General features: G+C 54.8%; 1 protein-coding gene across 1 annotated transcript; it reads right to left on the minus strand.

The window, feature by feature from the left end:
• Positions 1-3,716: 3,716 nt before the first annotated feature.
• LOC137306262 (uncharacterized) lies at positions 3,717-12,027 on the minus strand. Its single transcript, XM_067975425.1, has 3 exons — positions 11,184-12,027; positions 6,559-6,746; positions 3,717-5,193 (listed from the first exon to the last, which is right to left on the minus strand). The coding sequence occupies exons 1-3, from the start codon at positions 11,363-11,365 to the stop codon at positions 4,943-4,945; spliced, it is 621 nt and encodes a 206-aa protein (XP_067831526.1). The 5' UTR covers positions 11,366-12,027; the 3' UTR covers positions 3,717-4,942.
• Positions 12,028-17,520: the final 5,493 nt, after the last annotated feature.

Raw genomic sequence — 17,520 nt, forward strand, 5'->3', positions numbered from 1 at the left:
TGGGGAGAGGGGGGTCACAGTTACCAGGCTGTGTCCCTGCCCCCTGGTACCTCGTTCGCTCTGCACGTGTGGGAGCCCAGGTGGAGAGAGTTAGCGTGTTGGGGGGGGGAAATTGAGGCAGAGCCAGCTCCTGTCCTCGTCCAGAGTCCCCAGTCACTGGGCAGTGATCAGGAGCAGCAACCCTGGGGTGATTTACCCCCTCCCTACGCCAAGGGGCACTGAGGCCCAATATCATCCACTCCCCACCCCCAGTTAACCAGGGCTGGGGTCACCCTGAAGAGAAAGACTTGTATTTGTACAGCACCTTTCACCACCTCAGGACGTCCCAAAGCGCTTTACAGCCGAATTAAGAAAACACGGCAGCCAATTTGTGCACAGCAAGATCCCACAAACTGCAATGTGATAATGACCAGATCATGTTTTTTAATGATGTCGGTTGAGGGATAAATATCGGCCCCAGGACACCGGGGAGAACTCCCCCCTGCTCTTCTTCCAATAGTGGCCGTGGGATCTTTTACATCCACATGAGAGGGCAGATGGGGCCTCGGTTTAACGTCTCGTCCGCAAGAAGGCATCTCCGACAGTGCGGCGCTCCCTCAGTACTGACCCTCCGACAGTGCGGCGCTCCCTCAGTACTGACCCTCCGACAGTGCGGCGCTCCCTCAGTACTGACCCTCCGACAGTGCGGCGCTCCCTCAGTACTGACCCTCCGACAGTGCGGCGCTCCCTCAGTACTGACCCTCCGACAGTGCGGCGCTCCCTCAGTACTGACCCTCCGACAGCGCGGCGCTCCCTCAGTACTGGCACTGGGGAGTATCGGCCTGGATTATGGGGCTCAAGTCTCTGGAGTGGGGGCTCGAACCCACGACCTTCTGACTCAGAGTTCCGCGAGAGGGAGAGCTACCCACTGAGCCACACAGTGGGTAAATGGCCCTGGTTTGCACTACATTAGCTGATCTGAGCCAGGCCGGGGGTTCGGGTCTATAATTCTCCTGAGTGCCCCTGCATGGGTGGGGAAAATTATCCAGGGGCCCTGCTTCTGATTACTCTCCGGTGTCCCCTGCTAGAAAGTGTTTGTGTGTGTGTTGAGGGAGGGGGTAGAGCAGGGGATCAGGGGAGGACATGATGGGGCTTGGCTGTTATGCCCCATGTAGTTGAACATCACTGCCTGGGCTCACAGGTGGTGAATGACCCCTGGGGTGGGGTTCGATAGGTTGCTTGTGGAACCTGTATCCCAGCGAGAGGCGGTATCTGTGAGGGAGGGGAGGAGAGGGATGGGATGGGGTGAGCAGAACTAATATTAATAACTTAGATGAAGGGACTGAGTGTAATGTATCCAAGTTTACTGACGATACAAAGCTAGGTGGGAAATTAAGTTGTGAGGAGGGCACAAAGTCTGCAAAGGGATATAGAAAGGTTAAGTGAGAGGGCAAGAAGGTGGCAGATGGAGTATAATGTGGGGAAATGTGAGGTTATTCACTTTGGTAGGACAAACAGAAATGCAGAGTATTTTTTAAATGGTGAGAGATTGGGAAATGTTGATGTTCAAAGGGACCTGGGTATCCTTGTACATGAGTCACTGAAAGCTAACATGCAGGTGCAGCAAGCAATTAGGAAGGCAAATGGTATGTTGGCTTTTATTACAAGAGGATTTGAGTACAGGAGTAAAGATGTCTTACTGCAATTATATAGGGCCTTGGTGAGACCACACCTAGAGTATTGTGTACAATTTGGTCTCCTTACCTAAGAAAGGATATACTTGCCATAGAGGGAGTGCAACCAAGGTTCACCAGACTGATTCCTGGGATGGTGGGATTGTTGGATGAGGAGAGATTGGGTAGACTGGGCCTGTATTCTCTAGAGTTTAGAAGAATGAGAGATGATCTCATTGAAACATACAAAATTCTTACAGGGCTCGACAGGGTAGATGCAGGGAGGATGTTTCCCCTGGCTGGGGAGTCTAGAACCAGGGGTCATAGTCTCAGAATAAGGGGTCGGCCATTTAGGACTGAGATGAGGAGAAATTCCTTCACTCAGAGGGTGGTGAATCTTTGGAATTCTCTACCCCGGAGGGCTGTGGATGCTCAGTCATTGAGTACATTCAAAACAGAGATCGATAGATTTTTGGACTCGGGGAATCAGGGGATACGGGGATCGGGCGGGAAAGTGGAGTTGAGGTCGAAGATCAGCCATGATCTGATTGAATGGTGGAGCAGGCTCGAGGGGCCGAATGGCCTACTCCTGCTCCTAATATGTTCTTAACTGGAAGGGATTTGGGGCTCGGAGTAGTTACACAGATTGTTCACAGTGCAGGCTGTAGGAGACGGATTGTGACCATAAGTAAGTGATTACCGTCTGGATCTGCCCACTGACCACAGGATGAGAGAAGCAGGCAGGATGTAGGAAGAAGACATGAACAAGTCATTAAGGAATGGGAGGAAGGTGTGTTGGTGTCGGGTTTCCTGTCTGTCAGAGTACGAGCTCACTGAACATACCCTGTGAATTACAGCAGGCCCGGGGTCTGAGGCATTGTACAAAGTACAGTGTGGGGGAGAGAGGGGGAGTGACTTATCACGTCCCTGAAGAAATTTGTTCTATCTTCCCAAGAAACAGATGATCTGGTTATATATCTCATTGCTGTTCATGGGACCTTGCTGTGCATTCTCCCCGTATCCCTCAATCCCACCGCCTCCCCGTATCCCTCAATCCCACCGCCTCCCCGTATCCCTCAATCCCACCGCCTCCCCGTATCCCTCAATCCCACCGCCTCCCCGTATCCCTCAATCCCACCGCCTCCCCGTATCCCTCAATCCCACCGCCTCCCCGTATCCCTCAATCCCACCGCCTCCCCGTATCCCTCAATCCCACCTACCCACCGCCTCCCCGTATCCCTCAATCCCACCTACCCACCGCCTCCCCGTATCCCTCAATCCCACCTACCCACCGTCTCCCCGTATCCCTCCGTCTCCCCGTATCCCTCAATCCCACCGTCTCCCCGTATCCCTCAATCCCACCGTCTCCCCGTATCCCTCAATCCCACCGTCTCCCCGTATCCCTCAATCCCACCGTCTCCCCGTATCCCTCAATCCCACCGTCTCCCCGTATCCCTCAATCCCACCGTCTCCCCGTATCCCTCAATCCCACCGTCTCCCCGTATCCCTCAATCCCACCGTCTCCCCGTATCCCTCAATCCCACCGTCTCCCCGTCTCCCTCAATCCCACCGTCTCCCTCGATCCCCCCGTCTCCCTCGATTCCCCCCGTCTCCCTCGATTCCCCCCGTCTCCCTCGATTCCCCCCGTCTCCCTCGATCCCCCCGTCTCCCTCGATCCCCCCGTCTCCCTCGATCCCCCCGTCTCCCTCGATCCCCCCGTCTCCCTCGATCCCCCCGTCTCCCTCGATCCCCCCGTCTCCCTCGATCCCCCCGTCTCCCTCGATCCCCCCGTCTCCCTCGATCCCCCCGTCTCCCTCGATCCCCCCGTCTCCCCGTATTCCCCAATCGCTTCTTCCTTGAAAATCCCAGCTTTTTGCCCCTTGCCATCCTCTCTCACTCCGACCCCCCCCCCCCCAGCCTCGGATTTTCCGTGTCGAGCTCACTATAGACGTGTAATAGTGAACTCCTCGCTGCACCATTTCCCGCGGTACTGGCCGTGACCACAGCTGGGATCTCACACTTTCCCCCCCATCGAACAATCAGTGCAAACTCTTAACAGACCCGTTCGGGATAATGTACCTGCTGTTATTTCACAACACGACAGAGCCGTGTTCACACGAGGATGTACCGTATGAAACATGGGAACAACACGGGACTTACAGAACTAAACATACAAGGTCCCTGCACACGTACACCATCTCGTCCAATAGGAATCGCAGACTGGGCCGGCGCTGTCCAATCGGAATCGCAGTCGAGCCACGGTGACGCGATTTTAACCACATGGACTAATTTTAATGGAAAACGATTTGGGTCCAATTCCGGTAAATGTTCTTCACATCTGGGCCTTTATATAAAATTTCCCATCGATCAGTGACCAAGGAAGTAAACCAGCCACAACGATCAAAACTCACACTCGCACACACTGCTTTCCACCTCACCATTTCACCAACAAATGCACGAGAAGGTTAAAGTTCACCCCCCCCACCGTGCAAAGATGAGTATTGAGATCACATGACCAACGAGGGGGGCGATTACTCAGTGTTCCATTCACAAATCAGAAATGCAGTTGGCCACATCTGGATTCCCAATTAGACACGTGGCAAGTGGCTTACACGGGACGACACTGGATTACACGGGACGACACTGGATTACACAGGACGACACTGGACTACACGGGACGACACTGGACTACACGGGACAACACTGGATTACACAGGACGACACTGGATTATACTGGACAACACTGGACAGGAAAGGCCCACCTCCATCCCCGGCCTGTGCCCATGGATGAGGGAGGGGTTGGGGGTGTAAATCAGCCCAGGATTCCTGATCACCATCCGGGGACTCCTGCTGGAAAGGTCAGTGGGCGGGGGAGGTGAAGCCCCACAGTGTTCAATATCCCGCCGCCGCTCCCGATCTGGGCTGACGAATGGGGTGAGGTACCTTCACCGGCGGAACCCGCACCCCAACGAGAGTCGGCACCTTCCGGGGGGGGTCCTCCTTGTGTTCCGTCGCTCGACACTGGGGTGCGTCGCACACACGACCGGTAGATCCGGCCACTCGTGCGCTGCTCGCTCTGTCCCGGGCTTGGGGTGCTCTCTGTCTCCCAGTCCTGGGGGTCCCTGTTTCCCCCCTCCGCCCCGCCCTGAACCCCGAATCTTGCCGGGGAATCCAGATCAGCTCCGCTCGGGCTGCCTTTCTACTGACGTGCAGCACATCTGTCCCTGCAAGGAGTGGGAGTGGGGGGGGGCCGGGAGGAGCTCCGCGTCTTGGTCCTCTGGAGGCGATCGTCACACCGAGGGAAGCGGCGCCCGTCCCTGTGGCTGTTCGGCCAGGAGAGCCCTCGCCAGGCGTGCCCGGAAGTCAGCGTGGAGGACGGAGGCCGAGTCCTCAGCCCGGCTGCGGAACATGTGGGGCGTGAAGAGGCAGAGGGCCTTGCCGTTGAGCGGGAAGCGATCGGCCTGAACGTCGCTCAGGGAGTAAGCTGCGACGGCCCAGCCCAGCCAGCGCCTGACGTCGTCCCGACTCCAGCTCCGCGGGTCTGTGAACAGAGAGCATTCGTTAAGGTCCGCTCGGAGGGAGAGGGGGGGGGGCGGTCTAACAGTGCTCCCCTTTCCCCCTCCCCAACTCCAAGTATCGATCGCCCTCCGCTACCTCCCCCCCCCAAGAGGACGTCATTCGCGCACGCGAGCGTCGGCGGAGTATTCGACCGTGGGGGCATCGCAGCCGATCCCAGCTGCGGCCCCTGAACGCACGCAAGGGCGGGACGCAGGAAATGGAATCAAACAGTTTTATGGCACAGGAGGAGGCCATTCGGCCCATCGTCCCTCTGCCTTCTCTCTGAAACAGCAACGTGATAATGACCAGATCATCTGTTTCTTTGTGTGATGTTGGTTGAGGGATAAATATCGGCCCCAGGACACCGGGGAGAACTCCCCCCTGCTCTTCTTCAAAATAGTGGCCGTGGGATCTTTTACATCCACCTGAGAGGGGCAGACGGGGCCTCGGTTTAACGTCTCATCCGAGAGACGGCACCTCCGACAGTGCAGCGCTCCCTCAGTACTGACCCTCCGACAGTGCAGCGCTCCCTCAGTACCGACCCTCCGACAGTGCGGCGCTCCCTCAGTACTGACCCTCCGACAGTGCGGCGCTCCCTCAGTACTGACCCTCCGACAGTGCGGCACTCCCTCAGTACCGACCCTCCGACAGTGCGGCGCTCCCTCAGTACTGACCCTCCGACAGTGCAGCGCTCCCTCAGTACCGACCCTCCGACAGTGCGGCGCTCCCTCAGTACCGACCCTCCGACAGTGCGGCGCTCCCTCAGTACTGACTCTCCGACAGTGCGGGGCTCCCTCAGTACCGACCCTCCGACAGTGCAGCGCTCCCTCAGTACTGACCCTCCGACAGTGCGGCGCTCCCTCAGTACTGGCACTGGGAGTGTCGGCCTGGATTATGAGCCTCAAGTCTCTGGAGTGGGGGCTCGAACCCAGGACCTAATAACTCAGAGGCGAGAGAGAGAGAGAGAGACCCTCTGACTCACGGCCGACTCATTCATCGTCCTCGATGTTTCATCCCCGGTGAAACAGACCTGAAGTTTATGTTAGTTTGTTTGTGCTGGGAGCTAACACGGACTCTGCTCTTCAGGATTAGACCGTCCGATACCAGCTGTGGCTTCCTGTCTCCCCTCACACGGACTGAGAGCTGTGATCAGCAACCAGGGCCGATCGTTCACGGTGTCAGCCCTGGCTCAGTGGGGAGGCCTGGCTGTGATGCCTCCCACAGTCGATCGACCCGCCGACGCTCACGCACATCAAGAGGCTGGAGGGGGATGGGACAGGCCGACCTAGCAGGGGTAGGGCCTGGTCAGCCCTGGGATTGTCTGGGGAGCTGCGAGATGTCCACGCACCGTAGGGAACGGGAGGTTGGTCCACCGGAGACCCTCCCTCGCCGCTCGGCGCCCGTTCAGCCTCGTCGTCCTCCTCTGAGACGCCAGTCCCGTCCGACTCCACGCTGTCCTTCCTACCCCTGCAGTCATGGGCTGTGGGCGTTCCAAGGCCGGGCCTCGAGAAGATCTTGTCGGGCTCCTCAATTACCCTGGAACAGAGTGGGCGAAACAGTTCCCGTTAATACAGGGGCCCGTGTCAGGACGTGACTGTGAGCTTTCTGTACAAACCCACCCTGCCCCCCCGATCGTAACTCCCCTCCGCTCCACCTTAACCAGGAAACCACCACATTAATCATCGAGTGACGCTACACTGATACAAAGCACTGGCTGCACCTCGATCCTAAAATTCTCACCCTCGTGTTCAAATCCCTCCATGGTCTCCTCGCCCCCCTCCCTATCTCTGTAACCTCCTCCAGCCCCTACGACCCTCCGAGATCTCTGCGCTCCTCCAACTCTGGCCTCTCGTCCATCCCCCCGATTCCCATCGCTCCACCATTGGCGGCCGTGCCTTCAGCTGCCCGGGCCCTGAGCTCTGGAATTCCCTCCCTAAACCTCTCCGCCTCTCTCTCTCCTCCTTTAAGACGCTCCTTAAAACCTACCTCTTTGACCAAGCTTTTGTTCACCTGTCCTAATATCTCCTTATGTGGCTTGGTGTCAAATTTTGCCTGATTTACGCTCCTGTGAAGCTCCTTGGGACGTTTCACTGTGTTGAAGGCGCTATATAAATGCAGGTTGTTGTTGAGGGGGTGGAAAAATTAATTCAATTACTCGATGCATTAGAAGTTTCTGGAACATTAACATTCAGCCACTGATATGCCGTTGGGAACAGTGGATTTGTGAAAGCTGGAATAGATACTGGCAGTGTGGGGGTTAAAAGAGACGCCGCACTGTGTCGGGGAGATTATCTGAAGATCCCGTCTGGGCCTTTGACTGTCAGGTGGCTTCTCGCTGTCTGATTACTCAATGGAGACAGGAAATACCAGAGGAACAAGTGGATCCATTTTGTCTCCTCTCCGGTCTCAGGAAATCTCGTTCTCTCCCTCAACAAACTACATGAGTCAACAGGCGATGAAGCTGCCACATTTCCCACAGGCCCTGCTGCCAATCGAACCGGGGGGCTCTCCCAGTGTCTCTCTCCCTCTCTCCCTCTCTCTCTTCCTGTCCTCATCTCTTTCTCCTCCTTTAACCGTTCTGCCACAATCGTGACATCCTGAGGTTAACTGCTGACCTGCAAGACTCCCAGACAGACAAAACCAACAGTTTTGCTACTGCTTGTGTCCATCGCCCCCTGTGCTCGCTGACCTACATCGGCTCCCGGTCTGGGAACGCCTCGATTTTAAAATTCTCATCCTCGTTTTCAAATCCCTCCATGGCCTCCACGCCCCCCCTCCCTATCTCTGTAACCTCCTCCAGCCCCTACGACCCTCCGAGATCTCTGCGCTCCTCCAATTCTGGCCTCTCGTCCATCCCCCCGATTCCCATCGCTCCACCATTGGCGGCCGTGCCTTCAGCTGCCTGGGCCCTGAGCTCTGGAATTCCCTCCCTAAACCTCTCCGCCTCTCTCTCTCCTCCTTTAAGACGCTCCTTAAAACCTCCCTCTTTGACCGAGCTTTTGGTCACCTGTCCTAATATCTCCTGATGTGGCTCAGTGTTAAATTTTCTCTGATAATCGTTCCTGTGAAGCTCCTTGGGACATTTTATTGCGTTAAAATGGGATTTATTGTTGTGTGAAGTCTGATTAGGAAGTGGACTGAGCACTGGATGGAACAAAACTCAGACACGTCCACTGTGGGGGAAACTGTGTTCACAGGTCAGGGGAGGTCAGCGATCAACCTGATCCAACAGTGTCTCTCCGAAATAAAACACGGGCAGCACATGTGGGAATGACGGGACAGTGTAGAGGGAGAGGGAGCTTTACTCTGTATCTAACCCTGTACCTGCCCTGGGAGTGTTTGATGGGACAGTGTAGAGGGAGCTTTACTCTGTATCCAACCCTGTAGCTGCCCTGGGAGTGTTTGATGGGACAGTGTAGAGGGAGCTTTACTCTGTATCCAACCCTGTAGCTGCCCTGGGAGTGTTTGATGGGACAGTGTAGAAGGAGCTTTACTCTGTATCTAACCCTATACCTGCCCTGGGAGTGTTTGATGGGACAGTGTAGAGGGAGCTTTACTCTGTATCTAACCCTGTACCTGCCCTGGGAGTGTTTGACGGGACAGTGTAGAGTGAGCTTTACTCTGTATCTAACCCTGTACCTGCCCTGGGAGTGTTTGATGGGACAGTGTAGAGGGAGCTTTACTCTGTATCTAACCCTGTACCTGCCCTGGGAGTGTTTGACGGGACAGTGTAGAGGGAGCTTTACTCTGTATCTAACCCTGTACCTGCCCTGGGAGTGTTTGATGGGACAGTGTAGAGGGAGCTTTACTCTGTATCTAACCCTGTACCTGACCCTGGGAGTGTTTGATGGGATAGTGCAGAGGGAGCTTTACTCTGTATCTAACCCTGTACCTGCCCTGGGAGTGTTTGATGGGAGTGTAGAGGGAGCTTTACTCTGTATCTAACCCTGTACCTGCCCTGGGAGTGTTTGATGGGACAGTGTAGAGGGAGCTTTACTCTGTATCTAACCCTGTACCTGACCCTGGGAGTGTTTGATGGGATAGTGCAGAGGGAGCTTTACTCTGTATCTAACCCTGTACCTGCCCTGGGAGTGTTTGATGGGAGTGTAGAGGGAGCTTTACTCTGTATCTAACCCTGTACCTGCCCCGGGAGTGTTTGATGGGATAGTGCAGAGGGAGCTTTACTCTGTATCTAACCCTGTACCTGCCCTGGGAGTGTTTGATGGGAGTGTAGAGGGAGCTTTACTCTGTATCTAACCCTGTACCTGCCCCGGGAGTGTTTGATGGGACAGTGTAGAGGGAGCTTTACTCTGTATCTAACCCTGTACCTGCCCCGGGGAGTGTTTGATGGGACAGTGTAGAGGGAGCTTTACTCTGTATCTAACCCTGTACCTGACCCTGGGAGTGTTTGATGGGACAGTGTAGAGGGAGCTTTACTCTGTATCTAACCCTGTACCTGCCCTGGGAGTGTTTGATGGGACAGTGTAGAGGGAGCCTTACTCTGTATCTAACCCTGTACCTGCCCTGGGAGTGTTTGATGGGACAGTGTAGAGGGAGCTTTACTCTGTATCTAACCCTGTACCTGCCCTGGGAGTGTTTGATGGGACAGTGTAGAGGGAGCTTTACTCTGTATCTAACCCTGTACCTGTCCTGGGAGTGTTTGATGGGACAGTGTAGAGGGAGCTTTACTCTGTATCTAACCCTGTACCTGCCCTGGGAGTGTTTGATGGGACAGTGTAGAGGGAGCTTTACTCTGTATCTAACCCTGTACCTGCCCTGGGAGTGATTATGGGACAGTGTAGAGGGAGCTTTACTCTGTATCTAACCCTGTACCTGCCCTGGGAGTGTTTGATGGGACAGTGTAGAGGGAGCTTTACTCTGTATCTAACCCTGTACCTGCCCTGGGAGTGTTTGATGGGACAGTGTAGAGGGAGCTTTACTCTGTATCTAACCCTGTACCTGTCCTGGGAGTGTTTGATGGGACAGTGTAGAGGGAGCTTTACTCTGTATCTAACCCTGTACCTGCCCTGGGAGTGTTTGATGGGACAGTGTCGAGGGAGCTTTACTCTGTATCTAACCCTGTACCTGCCCTGGGAGTGATTATGGGACAGTGTAGAGGGAGCTTTACTCTGTATCTAACCCTGTACCTACCCTGGGAGTGTTTGATGGGACAGTGTAGAGGGAGCTTTACTCTGTATCTAACCCTGTACCTGTCCTGGGAGTGTTTGATGGGACAGTGTAGAGGGAGCTTTACTCTGTATCTAACCCTGTACCTGCCCTGGGAGTGTTTGATGGGACAGTGTAGAGGGAGCTTTACTCTGTATCTAACCCTGTACCTGCCCTGGGAGTGTTTGATGGGACAGTGTAGAGGGAGCTTTACTCTGTATCTAACCCTGTACCTGCCCTGGGAGTGTTTGATGGGACAGTGTAGAGGGAGCTTTACTCTGTATCTAACCCTGTACCTGCCCTGAGAGTGTTTGATGGGACAGTGTAGAGGGAGCTTTACTCTGTATCTAACCCTGTACCTGCCCTGGGAGTGATTGATGGGACAGTGTAGAGGGAGCTTTACTCTGTATCTAACCCTGTACCTGCCCTGGGAGTGTTTGATGGGACAGTGTAGAGGGAGCTTTACTCTGTATCTAACCCTGTACCTGCCCTGAGAGTGTTTGATGGGACAGTGTAGAGGGAGCTTTACTCTGTATCTAACCCTGTACCTGCCCTGGGAGTGATTGATGGGACAGTGTAGAGGGAGCTTTACTCTGTATCTAACCCTGTACCTGCCCTGGGAGTGATTCTGGGACAGTGTAGAGGGAGCTTTACTCTGGGAATGTTTGATGGGATGTTGTGGAGGGAGTGACTTTTCAGGACGTGAACTGGGAGCAAAAATGATAATAATTTTGTAAAATCAAGACATTTAAAGATGAATTAATGAATAAATCCGCTCTGTTCACCGCGATCCCCAATTCTACTTACTCCGGGAGCCGCCGCCGTTTCCAGGAGCCGATCCGGATCGAATCCTCATCGAAACTGACCCGTTTCCAGGAGCGGGAGCGGATCGGGACCGGGTCCGCCTCGGGTCCGGGTCCAGGTCCGGGTCCGGGCTGATCCCGACTCGCAGCCTCCGGGTAATAAATGGTCGGTCCGGGGATCGCCATCGGGGCAAGAATCGGATCGACTCCCGGAGTCCGGAGCCGCGACCCCGACTCCCGAATCCCGGCTCCCGCCCGTTTAATAGCAGCAAAACCGGTGAGTCACCGGGATCCTCCCGAAAGGCGGGTCCCAGAGAGAGAGAGAAAGGGAGAGAGAGAAGAGAAAGAGAAAGGAGGGAGAGAGAGAGAGAAAGGAGGGAGAAAGAGAGAGAGAAAGGGAGAGAGAGAAGAGAAAGAGAAAGGAGGGAGAGAGAGAGAAAGGAGGGAGAAAGAGAGAGAGAAAGGGAGAGAGAGAAGAGAAGGAGAGAGAGAGAGAAAGAAAGGGAGGGAGAGAAAGGGAGAGAGAGGGAGCGAGAAAGGGAGAGAGAGAAGAGAAAGAGAAAGGAGGGAGAGAAAGAGGGAGAGAAAGGGAGGGAGAGGAAAAGAGAGAGAGGAGGGAAAGGGAGAGAGAGTGGGAGAGAAGGAGAGAGAGAGGGAGAAAGGGAGGGAGAGAGAGAGAGAAGGAGAGAGGGAGGGAGAGAGTGAATGAGAGAGAGAAAGAAAGGGAGGGAGAGGAAGAGAAGGAGGGAGAGAGAAAGGGAGGGAGAGGGAGAGAGAGGGAGGGAGAGAGTGAATGAGACAGAGAGAAACAGACAGACAGAGACACAGAGAGCGACAGGGAGAGAGGCAGAGAGCGAGAAATGAATGTTTATGGTGAGAGACAGATGCTCTTTTTGATTAATGTGTGTAGCACATCCTCTAGATCAGTGTGAAGCTTCTGTACAGCACAGTGCACTGTTCTAGATCAATGGAATATTTGGTATTGCAACTTGTTTCTGGATCAGTGTAAATGATGCTGTGTAGCCCCTTGTTCTAGAGCAGCGCAGTTCAAACTGAGGGGCAGGAAAAGAGCAGCTGGTCCATCAAACCGGCCCCATACCATGACGGCCGGAGCATCGCGACTAAATACCTCTCCCCACTCCCCCACCTCCCCTCCCCACCACCTCCCCTCGATCAGGTCACCTCTAAATCCACACTGCTCTAAAGTAAATAGACCGAGGTCCTGGAGAGTAACACCTTGTTCTGGAACAGTGTGGTTCCGTATAGTGTGACACCTTGTTCTGGAACAGTGTGGTCCCATATAGTGTGACACCTTGTTCTGGAACAGTGTGGTCCCATATAGTGTGACACCTTGTTCTGGAACAGTGTGGTCCCATATAGTGTGACAACTTGTTCTGGAACAGTGTGGTCCCATATAGTGTGACACCTTGTTCTGGAACAGTGTGGTCCCATATAGTGTGACACCTTGTTCTGGAACAGTGTGGTCCCATATAGTGTGACAACTTGTTCTGGAACAGTGTGGTCCCATATAGTGTGACACCTTGTTCTGGAACAGTGTGGTCCCATATAGTGTGACAACTTGTTCTGGAACAGTGTGGTCCCATATAGTGTGACAACTTGTTCTGGAACAGTGTGGTCCCATATAGTGTGACACCTTGTTCTGGAACAGTGTGGTCCCATATAGTGTGACACCTTGTTCTGGAACAGTGTGGTCCCATATAGTGTGACACCTTGTTCTGGAACAGTGTGGTCCCATATAGTGTGACAACTTGTTCTGGAACAGTGTGGTCCCATATAGTGTGACACCTTGTTCTGGAACAGTGTGGTCCCATATAGTGTGACACCTTGTTCTGGAACAGTGTGGTCCCATATAGTGTGACACCTTGTTCTGGAACAGTGTGGTCCCATATAGTGTGACACCTTGTTCTGGAACAGTGTGGTCCCATATAGTGTGACACCTTGTTCTGGAACAGTGTGGTCCCATATAGTGTGACACCTTGTTCTGGAACAGTGTGGTCCCATATAGTGTGACAACTTGTTCTGGAACAGTGTGGTCCCGTGTAGTGTGACACCTTGTTCTGGAACAGTGCGGTCCCGTGTAGTGTGACACCTTGTTCTGGAACAGTGCGGTCCCATATAGTGTGACTACTTGTTCTGGAACAGTGTGGTCCCATATAGTGTGACAACTTGTTCTGGAACAGTGTGGTCCCGTGTAGTGTGACACCTTGTTCTGGAACAGTGTGGTCCCATATAGTGTGACAACTTGTTCTGGAACACTGTGGTCCCATATAGTGTGACAACTTGTTCTGGAACAGTGTGGTCCCATATAGTGTGACACCTTGTTCTGGAACAGTGTGGTCCCATATAGTGTGACACCTTGTTCTGGAACAGTGTGGTCCCATATAGTGTGACAACTTGTTCTAGAGCAATGTGATACTGTACAGCATTAAGACACTGTCATACTTTGCAGTATGAGGTCACCATTCTAGATCAGCATCATCCTGTGCAAAGTAATGTATGAGTGCACTACTATTATTCTGGATTACTGTGCAAGGTGTGGTACTGTTCTAGATCAGTGCACCGCTGAAATGTGAGGCAGTGTTCTGGCTCAGTAGGATACGAGCTGGTGTGAAGCACTGTTCTAGATCAGTGCAATGCCGCAGAATGTGAGGTGCTGTTCTAGATCAATTTGGTACTGTACAATGTTCTAGACCATTTAGATTGACATAGAAAGCTGCCATGATGCATGTAACCATGGCATCTTTTATAAATAATTTATGTTTGCTTTTGCATTTGATTTGCAAAATCTAGAACAATGCATTTTGGTTGCACATGACTATAATCGGGAACTCAGGCTACGGCTAGCCGGTCCTCGAGTATAGAAGATTAAGGGGTGATCTAATCGAGGGGTTTAAGATGATTAAAGGATTCGATAGGGTCGATAGAGAGAAACTATTTCCTCTGGTGGGTGGGGGGAGTCCAGAACAAGGGGGCAGAACCTTAAAATTAGAGCCAGGCCGTTCAGGGGTGATGTCGGGAAGCACTTCCTCACACAAAGGGGAGTGGGAATCTGGAACTCTCTCCCCCAAAAAGCTGTTGAGGCCGGGGGTCAATTGGAAATTTCAAGACTGAGATCAATAGATTTTTGTTGGGTATCGAGGGATGTGGAGCAAAGGCGGGTAAATGGGGTTGAGATACAGATCAGCCATGATCATATTGAATGGCGGAGCAGGCTCGAAGGGCCGAATGGCCTACTCCTGCTCCTATTTTCTATGTTTCTATGATGGATATCAGGACCGTGCGAAGTGTTTTTTACCTGCTTTACAATCAAAGTATATTTGTGGAGGTATAATTCCTTTGAAGTGATATTTCACATACCGAATATCAATGTGTATCCCTTCGAGCCCAGGGGAAAATAAGCTAGCAGTGTTTTATAGATAGATCCAAAAAATATATATATGGGCTTACTTATTACCTGAATGGTGACTGATCCTGCTTATCGTCCTAATGTCCTTTCTCCCGAAAATTTTAAGCACCTTCCCCTGAAAAAGTTTGAAAGTATTGACAACAATTTGCATTTATATATCGCCTTTAACGTAGTAAAATATCCCAAGGCTCTTCACAGGAGCGTAAATCAGGCAGAATTTGACACCGAGGCCACATAAGGAGATATTAGGACAGGTGACCAAAAGCTTGGTCAAAGAGGTAGGTTTTAAGGAGCGTCTTAAAGGAGGAGAGAGAGAGGCGGAGAGGTTTAGGGAGGGAATTCCAGAGCTTAGGGCCCAGGCAGCTGAAGGCACGGCCGCCAATGGTGGAGCGATGGGAATTGGGGGATGCGCAAGAGGCCAGAATTGGAGGAGCGCAGAGATCTCGGAGGGTTGTAGGGGGTGGAGGAGGTGACGGAGATAGGGAGGGGGGCGAGGAGGCCATGGAGGGATTTGAACACGAGGATGAGAATTTTAAAATCGAGGTGTTCCCGGACCGGGAGCCAGTGTAGGTCAGAGAGCACAGGAGGTGATGGGTGAACGGGACTCGGTGCGAGTTAGGATACGGGGGGCAGAGTTTTAGATGAGCTGACGGCCGTGCCTTCAGCTGCCAGGGCCCTGAGCTCTGGAATTCCCTCCCTAAACCTCTCCGCCTCTCTCTCTCCTCCTTTAAGACGCTCCTTAAAACCTACCTCTTTGACCAAGCTTTTGGTCACCTGTCCTAATATCTCCTGATGTGGCTCGGTGTTAAATTCTGTCTGATTTACGCTCCTGTGAAGGGCCTCGGGGACGTTTTACTGCTGTATAAATGGGAATTTGTTGTTTGCGGTCAGTGGAAACAGTTACTGCAGAAACATCGGTCCCGGCGGTGAATCGCAGCCGGTGCGAGACGGGATTGTCAGCCCGCCCTCTGACCTATTAAATCACAGAATGGGCACGATGGAGAAGGGACGATCGCAGCGGGAGGGGAGGGAGGGGAGGGAGGGGCAGTGATCGGCGGGCTGTTAGCGCGAGGGCCTCTGACGGGATGGGTGGGCGAGCTTGCTTCTGCGCGGCCTCGCCCGTTGGAGGCTGGGTCGAGTTCCGAGGCACCGAGGGAGTCGCTCTGCCGGAGATCGGGGCGGCGGGTGGCGATCGGCCGCAGTGCCGCTGGGTTTAGGGAGTTGGAAGATCAGTCAGGGCCTGTGCTCTCGATCACTGACCAGTGCTTGGGGGGGGGGGTGGGGGTCGGGCGAGGGCAGGATCAGCTGTGATGCCCTACACGGTAGAATATCTACATTTATGTCGCAACTCTCTCCGAATCCTCCCACAGCCATTCAATATCCAGTGAATCACCACAAACTAAATGACAGGAGCTGTGCAGTTCCTCCTCCTGTGCTGCAGGGGGCGGGGTGTCAGAGGGTGCAGTTCCTCCTCCTGTGCTGCAGGGGGCGGGGTGTCCGGGGATGCAGTTCCTCCTCCTGTGCTGCAGGGGGCGGGGTGTCCGGGGGTGCAGTTCCTCCTCCTGTGCTGCAGGGGGGCGGGGTGTCAGAGGGTGCAGTTCCTCCTCCTGTGCTGCAGGGGGCGGGGTGTCAGAGGGTGCAGTTCCTCCTCCTGTGCTGCAGGGGGCGGGGTGTCAGAGGATGCAGTTCCTCCTCCTGTGCTGCAGGGGGCGGGGTGTCCGGGGGTGCAGTTCCTCCTCCTGTGCTGCAGGGGGCGGGGTGTCAGAGAGTGCAGTTCCTCCTCCTGTGCTGCAGGGGGCGGGGTGTCAGAGGATGCAGTTCCTCCTCCTGTGCTGCAGGGGGCGGGGTGTCAGAGGGTGCAGTTCCTCCTCCTGTGCTGCAGGGGGCGGGGTGTCAGCGGGTGCAGTTCCTCCTCCTGTGCTGCAGGGGGCGGGGTGTCAGAGGGTGCAGTTCCTCCTCCTGTGCTGCAGGGGGCGGGGTGTCAGAGGATGCAGTTCCTCCTCCTGTGCTGCAGGGGGCGGGGTGTCAGAGGGTGCAGTTCCTCCTCCTGTGCTGCAGGGGGCGGGGTGTCAGCGGGTGCAGTTCCTCCTCCTGTGCTGCAGGGGGCGGGGTGTCAGAGGGTGCAGTTCCTCCTCCTGTGCTGCAGGGGGCGGGGTGTCAGAGGGTGCAGTTCCTCCTCCTGTGCTGCAGGGGGCGGGGTGTCCGGGGGTGCAGTTCCTCCTCCTGTGCTGCAGGTGGCGGGGTGTCCGGGGGTGCAGTTCCTCCTCCTGTGCTGCAGGGGGCGGGGTGTCAGAGGGTGCAGTTCCTCCTCCTGTGCTGCAGGGGGCGGGGTGTCAGAGGGTGCAGTTCCTCCTCCTGTGCTGCAGGGGGCGGGATGTCAGAGGGTGCAGTTCCTCCTCCTGTGCTGCAGGGGGCGGGGTGTCAGAGGATGCAGTTCCTCCTCCTGTGCTGCAGGGGGCGGGGTGTCAGAGGGTGCAGTTCCTCCTCCTGTGCTGCAGGGGGCGGGGTGTCAGAGGGTGCAGTTCCTCCTCCTGTGCTGCAGGGGGCGGGGTGTCAGAGGGTGCAGTTCCTCCTCCTGTGCTGCAGGGGGCGGGCTGTCAGAGGGTGCCGTTGCTCCTCCTGTGCTGCAGGGGGCGGGGTGTCAGAGGGTGCAGTTCCTCCTCCTGTGCTGCAGGGGGCGGGGTGTCAGCGGGTGCAGTTCCTCCTCCTGTGCTGCAGGGGGCGGGGTGTCAGAGGGTGCAGTTCCTCCTCCTGTGCTGCAGGGGGCGGGGTGTCAGAGGGTGCAGTTCCTCCTCCTGTGCTGCAGGGGGCGGGGTGTCAGAGGGTGCAGTTCCTCCTCCTGTGCTGCAGGGGGCGGGGTGTCAGAGGGTGCAGTTCCTCCTCCTGTGCTGCAGGGGGCGGGCCGGCGGGAGGT

The sequence above is a fragment of the Heptranchias perlo genome, chromosome 42, assembly GCF_035084215.1.
Source record: "Heptranchias perlo isolate sHepPer1 chromosome 42, sHepPer1.hap1, whole genome shotgun sequence".
Lineage (NCBI taxonomy): Eukaryota > Metazoa > Chordata > Chondrichthyes > Hexanchiformes > Hexanchidae > Heptranchias > Heptranchias perlo.

What these genes read in the sequence shown, in the direction of transcription:
- LOC137306262 (XM_067975425.1), bottom strand. Translation starts at nt 11,365, where the DNA reads ATGGCGATCCCCGGACCGACCATTTATTACCCGGAGGCTGCGAGTCGG. An exon ending in AAACGGCGGCGGCTCCCGGA is followed by an intron (nt 6,747 to 11,183) that starts GTAAGTAGAATT and finishes ACTCTGTTCCAG; the next exon opens with GGTAATTGAGGAGCCCGACA. An exon ending in CCAACCTCCCGTTCCCTACG is followed by an intron (nt 5,194 to 6,558) that starts GTGCGTGGACAT and finishes CTCTGTTCACAG; the next exon opens with ACCCGCGGAGCTGGAGTCGG.